At 26.7% G+C, this 8,727-nt stretch overlaps 1 protein-coding gene across 1 annotated transcript; it reads right to left on the bottom strand.

The window, feature by feature from the left end:
* Positions 1 to 1,126: 1,126 nt before the first annotated feature.
* On the bottom strand, positions 1,127 to 7,983 carry LOC122510549 (protein ALP1-like). Its single transcript, XM_043625300.1, has 4 exons — positions 7,441 to 7,983; positions 4,401 to 4,753; positions 2,716 to 2,935; positions 1,127 to 1,700 (listed from the first exon to the last, which is right to left on the bottom strand). Exons 1-4 carry the CDS (start codon positions 7,755 to 7,757, stop codon positions 1,316 to 1,318), a joined length of 1,275 nt encoding a protein of 424 aa, XP_043481235.1. The 5' UTR covers positions 7,758 to 7,983; the 3' UTR covers positions 1,127 to 1,315.
* Between the last annotated feature and the right edge of the window lie 744 nt (positions 7,984 to 8,727).

The raw sequence follows: 8,727 nt of genomic DNA, 5'->3' as shown, positions 1-8,727 counted from the left end.
TTTAAAAAATTTTAATAAACAACTACTTTTTTTCGTTTTCAAGATATTATTTTTAATTGTTCAATTAATAAAATTTTATTAAGGGCATCCGGGAAAAATCGACTTCGAAAAAGTGTTTTCCCGCGTGTCGTCTCACTCCTAAGTAAGTAAAGATATTTAGTTTCGATTTATCAGGATAATTAGGGGAATTCGTGCTGATAAAGAATATTCTCGACTTAAACTAAGGAAACTACTCCACCTCAAATAACTCTACTTTCAATCATTAATAAAATAATTTCCTTGCAAAATTATTGCAAAAACAGAGAGCAGCGCGCCTCGGAGAGACTTCCTCTATCACCCCTACAAATATGAATCCGACTCAAAAGAACGCGATCACGAAACCATTATTTTTTCCTGGATGCCCTTAACAAATAAATTCGTTTAATTAATTTTAGTTATTAAATTATAAATATATCAAAGAAAATACGTCACTATTTTATTTCGCTTCTTGAAAGGCATAACGGGCATAACACATCTTAAGCTTTATTTTAAGATTAGAAAAAAATGTATACTTTCTTTAAAAAAAATATTTTTCATTTTCAAGAACAGGATTAAATTTTGGATGGTTTCCAAAAATTCATACAAAATTAAAAAGAGTAGAAAAAAACCTTTCGAAAACATCCCAGTCGAAAATTTGTTTCAGGTTGTTGTGTAATAGAAATAAACTATTTTTATTTGAAACATTTTTATGAAAATTTGTTAAATTTTTATTTTTTTTTAAGTCAATATCAGTCATTATTAAATGTAAAGATAAAGTATTTTAATCATTCAGCATTAATTTAACGTTATTTATAGAAATGAAATAAATTTTAAATTATATAACTTCTTAACATCTTTAGAAAAACCTTAAATTACATTCGTAACATATATGTAGCTTTAAAAAGAGTGTAATTTTAATAATCGTAGTTTAAATACAAAATGTCACTGGTAATGCGATGATAATAATAATAGTAATAATCAAGCGAGAAATACGAGATCTTAAGAGAAACGAGTTAGAAAATAAACATTTTTGTAATACTTTTCAAATGTTTGCAGACCCAAATATTTAATGTCATGTTAGCATTTTTTCTTTTTAAAAAATCTGACAGTTGAACCGATAAATTTAATTATGCTTTTCCTAAGAAATATGTAAGTGTTTAAAACTGATACAATTTGTTGAAATTATATTTAATAATATATTATTATATATTTTGCTTTAATTAAGCAATATTTTGGTTTAAAGTATAAAACTGAGTGTGTTTCTAAATACCACATAAGTAATATTTATCAACGAAATTCATTGGTTCATAAAATAGTCAGCCAATGCACTTTGTACTGCATATTCGTTGATGTCAGCATTCACTGGATTAATATCATCCGGTTCGTTAACATTATCTTCTTCGCCGTCACTTGAAATAACTTCGTCATCGGAAATAATGCCTTCATTTTGTGGTGTTTGATTTTCTCGAATAAACTGTTCCATTAAGTGTTCAGGAAAGTAATGCTGATAACCTTCATTTGCAACTAATTCGCGAGTTATAATAAAATTGTGAAGACACACTAATGCCTGAACTACAGCAATAGATGTTTTCAATTTAAAAGACATTTTATTCTTAAGAATTTGCCATCGGGCTGACAAAATTCCGAATGCGCATTCTATAGTTTGCCTAGCTTTTGATAATCTGAAAGAAGCAAATTAAAATCAAATATTATATTAAAAGAAGTTGTTATGTCGGTCATTTGCAATTTCGCACAAGTGACTGTCCACGAGAAAACACGGCTTAGCTTTCACAGGGCGAGTGATTGAAGTAGAAGCAGAATGAAGGAATGCATACAACATAACATCTTTAAAACGTTGTATTGTCAAAAGTAATTGACAATTTACAACTTTTCAGTTTTACATTTGAAAAAGCAATATAAAATCTATCGATTAGCATAAAAAATCAAAATTGATTTTTTAGAGCTAAGCCGTGTTTTCTTGTAGACAGTCACTAATGAATATTCGTTCTTTTAAGAATTCGTTCAAAAGATAATTCATTAAAATAAACATTTGGACGATTAATGGAAATTGTGTTAAATGAAAATTCTCATAAATAAAAATTCGAGTAGGTATTTATAATTCTGTTAATTTAAATATTCGGGTTAATTTAAAATTGATTAAAAAAAATTCGAAAAAAATGAAATTCTGCTAAAAGAAAATTCTAATGAATGAAATTCAATAATTTAAAAATTCTAACTAATGATTTCTAGAGATTAGTCATGGGTCTGCAGTTATTTTTCCTATACGTTTTTTGAATTTATTAACATTCTCTTCAGACAGAATGCAGAGGCTTAAAATTCAAAATTTATAAGAAAATCGACTGCTTTTCAAAACTGATGTATTTCCTGTTTCTATTTTTTTCAGAATTTAAAAAAAAATTGAATAAAACAAGGGTAATTTTTTAAATAAATAATTATTATTTTTTTTCAAAACAATTAAAATTTTGAAAAATCTTACTTTAAAAGCTTTTAAAATTCTATTAATTATGAATATTAAAACAGTTTTTTAATAAAATCTTTTCTAAGTAAGTTATATAATTTAAAAATCAAAAAATGTTAAAGTGGAAGAAAATTTAAAAATAATTCAATGTTTTTAAATTTGGCGAAAATAATTTTCAAAAAATAATGCTTGTACTCATTCTAAAGCATTCAACTTACCGATAATTAAACAATTGCTGTGTTCTAGTAAGGCGTAAATTTCTTTTATATGGGACCATCATATATGGTTTTAAGGCGAAAATTCCGTCTCCAACTATGAAATAGGAGGAAATATAATTTGAATTTGGCAAATAAGCTGGATTTGGCAAATTTGCTAAATTATTCTCCAACTTTCGGTAAAATTCGGTTTGTTGAAATGCCGAGACGTCACTTACGCTGCCTATAATTGAAAAAAGGATAAATAATAATTATTTTTTAAATATTCAATTTAATAATTTTATTAATTATTAATCTACTGAATTAAAAAATGTGTTTATCATTGTATTGTAAGTGTTATCAAATAATTTTCTTTAAGGGCATGTACAAGTTGCGAACTGTAAATAAATTAAAAGGTATGAAGAGGTGTGGATATAATGAAGGAAAGACAGAATAAGGAAAGAAAATACAAAGATGATTATATATATAGACATCCCCTTAAAAACATCCCATTCTGCCACTTTTCCTGGGAAGTTATTCAAATAAGAATTATTTCCAGTCCAGGGCACCTTAAAGATGAAAAACGAATAGGTTTTAAATTCTCCCTCCCCCTCACCATTTTAAAAATATAGAATACTTTTGCAAAGGACCGACAAAATGGGCCCTTTTCTTTTTTCTGAAGAAATAATGTAATCAAACACTTAAATCAACGATAAATGAATAAAAACCGCATAATTCGACTTATCAAAACATATAGATTGATAATAAAAAATACAGAAAAATTAAGATTCTTCTTAAAAATTACTAAATTACGATTATCTCGAAAAATAGAACCCACAAAATGAGATTTTTCATGTGGATGTCTACATATGTTAGTTGAACAATGTCCAACGCCTTCGTGGAAATAGAACTATTGTACGCTAGGCACCAATGGAGGAATGTAGTACATTTCCCCACTGGTGGTTTGGCCAGTGGAGAAATGAAGTCATTTTCCCACTGGTGGTTTGACATTTTAAGAACAGAATTTTGAGGACACTCTATGGATCTTTGGGGACACTTTCAAGACATTCATTTTTGAAAAAATTTTTTCCAAATTTTTTTTTCAAATTTTTTTTTTAATTTTTAGATTTTTGTTCACTCTCAGCTATTGCTATAATATCATTGTAATATTTTGATTTCGATAAATAAAGAGTGAATTCAACTTAAAATTTTGAAAAATGAATAGTTTAAATTTATTATTCATAAAAAAAATTTTTTGCAGTTGTTGGACAAAATAGTATGTGCAACTTGTGGAGAACAGCGATTTTCGCTCGCTCGATTGCAAACTTCGAGCTCGCGAAAAATCGCCCTTGTTCTCCACTCGTTGCACAATCTACTAGTGTATTCCTTATAAGTTTGAATTTCTTCCTTATATACATTAAAAAGATATTTTTCCCCCTATTTTAAGATTGAACTTAATTGCTTCTCCAATTACTGAGTAGAATAACATTTAAACTACAAAAGGAAAGATCGAAAATAACTTTTTCAAATAACTATATTATTCTAAAATAGTAAATAATTGTATTTTTCACAAAGTCGCTATATAATTGGAGCACCCGCCAAAATTGACACACTTATCCTATGCAAAAATATTGTGAGTTAAAACTTTTTTTAAAAAAAGGTGAAAATATATTATATGTTAAGTAAAATGGTTTCACACAAAAACTTACCGTAATCTCCAATATCAACCCAAGAAAATCGGCAAAAGGAATCACACATTGCCATCAGTTTAAAACTAAAAAATTTTTTGTAATTAAAAAAAATGCTACCAGAATTTTCTGGTTTATTTATGGCAATTTCCTTTCCATCAATTGCTCCGATACAGTTGGGTAAATCCCATTTCACTCTGAAACCCTCGGCAGTAACTATCCAATCGTTGAGTTCGATATTCCCTTTCAAATATAGAGGCTGCAGACATTCCCAAATAATTGGGCATACCTCAGCAATTATGCTATATGTCGTTGACAAACCAATGCGGAAAAAATTGCTGGTAGTGTAAAAATTGTCACCGTGGGCAAGAATACTGAAATGATTAAATAAATTATACTATATTAAGATGCTAAAAACGAATTAGTAAAATGCGTTATTTCAAAACAAATGTTTAAATTTTGAATAAAGTAATATAGCGCAACAGAATTGAACTTTTTTATTATTTCTGGGATCGCATAATATAGGATTATTCTTCTAGATTTTTTGATACTTAACACGAATTCGTAATCCAGGGTGTCTACAATTAGCTAATCTGCAAAAAATTTCCCTGACATTTCCAGGTTTTCCAGGCATTCAAAAATTTTTTTCCAGGTTTTAAGAATCGACATAATAAGGGATTACAATAAATACATTTATTTATGAAAATAATTGAATTCCTAAAAAGAATTTTATTATATACGAAAATAATTAAGGGGCTGGATGCTATGAGGAGATACGCGCAATGTTAAGTGAATGGCGCGTATTTCCTTATAGTACCCAGCCCCTCAATTGAATCCGAGTAAAAATTTTATTATTTATGAAAATAAAAAAATTGAATTATTGCTAAGAAATTTATACAGATTTTGTAAATAATTGAATTCCTGTGAAATGTTTATTATTTCTTGAAAATAATTAAAATGTTTTTAAATGATTAGATTCTTTTGGAAAAATTTTATTAAAATAGTAGATATTGAAAAACATTTAAATGAGGAACATTTTTGAAAATAATTGAAATTTTGACGTGAATTTTAAAAATTTTTTGAATATAATTGAATTTTTGCGAAGAATATTATTACTTTTGTAAATAATTGAATTTCTCTAAAATTTCCCAAATTATATCGTACAATTTATAAACTTTTCGTTCTTTTTATATCAAATTACGGGCTTTACGGACCTTTTTTTAAAAAAAAACTGACTTTTACGGACCTAGTTCAAGCCCTGAATTATATTAAAAATAAATTGACTTATTTTAGGAAACGAATTTTTTCAATGCCATTATTTATGTTTTTCTCTTGATCTTTCAGAATTTTAAGTGGTCAATCTTTTTCTATTTGATTATATGTGTGTCTGTGGTTCATATTATTTCTCAAAAATCAAAATAGAATAGAATTGCAAATTAGAAAGGCAATGTTAATTATTACTATTAATTTTCTACTAAAAATTTGTAAAATTAATTGTGCGCATTAAAAATATTGTTCAAGAGTATTTCAAGTCATGAATTTATGATGAAAAAAATTCCCCTGACTTTCGAAAAAATTCCCTGACATTTCCCGGTTTTCCAGGACATTTTTAATTTCCCTGACATTTCCCAGTTTTCCAGGTTTTTCAGGTGTTGTAGACATCCTGCCGTAATCAAAATTGTTCCATCACCCTAGGTTTTCGAGAAATTTGACCTTGAAAATTGAAAAAATGCTGTTTTTATAGGTTACTTTTGGTTTTCTATCAAGGTACAAAATTTTTTCTGAAGTTTCTATGATTTACGTACCAAAGCTCATATGCTCGACTTAACAATTCCAATTTCGACGTTTTAAAAATATCTATTTTTTGATGAGTTATATTTGTTTGAATTTGAGGCGCAAGAGTACCCAGGTAAAAATGATTCGTTTAGAAATCCAATCAAATTCGTACAGAAATCTTATCGAATTCATATGAAATTACTAGTAAAATTCGTGTGGCCTTTTGAAACGATTTTTTTGCCCAAATATTCGTGCGAATAAAATCCTAATTTTTATAAATATGGATTTTCAAAACTTTTTTTCGCTCGGATACTCGTATGGAAATTATTTCGACAAATTGTTTAAATAATTGTGGGCCAAATTTCCATACCATATTTAAACGAATTACTAACGGATTAATTTTGTAAAATTTTTAAAAAGTTCTGCTTGGATATTCGTATGGAATTCCGCACGAAATATCAGCTAATAATTTTTTTCAAAAATTTTTAGCCAAATTTCCATTTGAAATTCGTACGAATTTCTGTGCAGAATTTTGTAAAAAATTTTCAAAATTAATCCGTTATTAATTCGCTCGAAATTCGTAAGAATTTATTATGGAATTTGGCCGAAAATTTTCGAAACAAAATTTTATCTGACGTTTTATGCGGAATTCCATACGAATTTCCGAGCAGAATTTTCTAAAAATTTTACAAAATTAATCCGTTAGTAATTCGTTTGAATATTGTATGGAAATTTGGTCCACAATTATTTAAACAATTTGTCGAAATAATTTCCATACGAGTATCCGAGCGAAAAAGTGTTTTGAAAATCCATATTTATAAAAATTAGGATTTTATTCGCACGAATATTTGTGCAAAAAAATAATTTCAAAACGCCACACGAATTTTACTAAGTAGTAATTTCATATGAATTCTATAAGATTTCTGTACGAATTTGATTGGATTTCTGAACGAAATTCGTGCACAAAATAATGTTTACTTTAATTATAAAATATTAATAGAATTATTTTTTTCAATTTACAATATAATTTTTAACTTGAAAATTCAAATTAACGAAAGTACTTAAAATATTGTCGTTTATTTAAACTTCCGAAACTTTAGTAACGGTATTATGGCAAATTTTTTCTTAAGATTTATATAACCTGTTTACAAATTAATTGTATAAAAAAGAATCTTGAAGCAACCTCACAATATAAGATTAATCAGAAAACATTCCCTTAAAGTTAAAATTATGCTATAAAAACAATTTATTAGTACAGAAATTTATAAACTTTTCAAAAACTTACGATAAAGTAACAGCCAAGCGAAGTCTTGTTGACAACGGTTGTCTGAGACTTCTCTTTTGTAGCCGATGATGAATTAAGCCATGCAACTCTTCAAATTGCTCCACACTCATTCGAACCATTTTTCGAAAATTCTCATGGTCATTATTGACAAAATAATTAAAAATAGTATCAAATGCTCCAAACAATTCTCTCATATGAGTTTTTATATGGGGTTTGACCCACCATCGCCGAAATACTTCGCTGCTCATCCTCATGTATAGTCTAATTAAATTAAGCCACTCCAAACATATTAAAATTACTGCCAGGAAATCATTCATTTTTATAATTAATAACTCGAGGAGATAATAACTGATAAGAATATGCTATTATTATTAGTACCGGTTAATACCAAAATGACCATAATGAATATGTAGATAGAAGGTTCAAATAAGAAAAATTTTGCATTTCAACCGCAAAAAATAGAGGCTCTGCAGTCGAGTCATTAAAGTTTGTCATTGTTGTTCACAAAGTTCACAATATATACATATTTCAAATAAATTGAGGAGTAAGTGGCCAAAAGTGGATAAGTCCATTTTTTACTATTTCGAGAAATTTAAACAAATGCAATTTGACACATAACAAAGTTAATTTGAAAATAGAAAAAATATATATATTTTTAAATTAATATAATTCTTTATTAACAATTTTTTTTCTTAATAAAAAGCAAAGTAAAATTTTTTTTAAAAACGGACTTATCAACTTTTGGCCGCTTGCTCCTCAATTGTGAAAAGTTTTTAAAAATAATTAAATTTTACAAAGAATTCTATTAAAGTTCTTGACAATATAATTGAATGTCTGTGTGGTATTTTATTAAATTTTTTTGAAAATAATTGAATTTTTGTAATGAATATTGTTATTTATAAAAGTAATTGAATTATGCAAAGAATTTTATTAAAATACTAAAAAAGTAGTAGTTATCGAAAAATTTTTATTATTCATGAAAAGAATTGAATTCTCGAGAACGATTTTATTAGAATTTTTTAAAATAATTGAATTTCCAAGAAAAAATTTCATACTTTTAAAAATAATTGAATTGTTGGAAAGAATTTTATTAAAATCTAAAAGGATAATTGAATTATTTCAAAAGAAATTAATTAAAATTGTACGAAATTAAAATAATTGATTTCTTTTGCACAAATTTATTTATTAACATATTTAAAAACAATTAAACTCCTGTGAAAAATTCTAATATTTTTGTAAATAATTGAATTCTTCCAAAGAATGTAAAAAAAACCATTTTTTTTAAAT

This window comes from Leptopilina heterotoma, unplaced genomic scaffold, assembly GCF_015476425.1.
Source record: "Leptopilina heterotoma isolate Lh14 unplaced genomic scaffold, ASM1547642v1 Lhet_70, whole genome shotgun sequence".
Taxonomy (NCBI): Eukaryota; Metazoa; Arthropoda; class Insecta; order Hymenoptera; family Figitidae; genus Leptopilina; species Leptopilina heterotoma.
This window is presented reverse-complemented; position numbering and strand designations above follow the sequence as displayed.

Excerpts from the sequence above, each read along its gene's own strand:
- LOC122510549 (XM_043625300.1), bottom strand. The coding sequence starts at position 7,757 with ATGAATGATTTCCTGGCAGTAATTTTAATATGTTTGGAGTGGCTTAAT. Across the intron at positions 2,936-4,400 it reads GGTTGATATTGGAGATTACG|GCAGCGTAAGTGACGTCTCG; the intron begins GTAAGTTTTTGT and ends TTTCAATTATAG. Across the intron at positions 1,701-2,715 it reads CAGCAATTGTTTAATTATCG|ATTATCAAAAGCTAGGCAAA; the intron begins GTAAGTTGAATG and ends TGCTTCTTTCAG.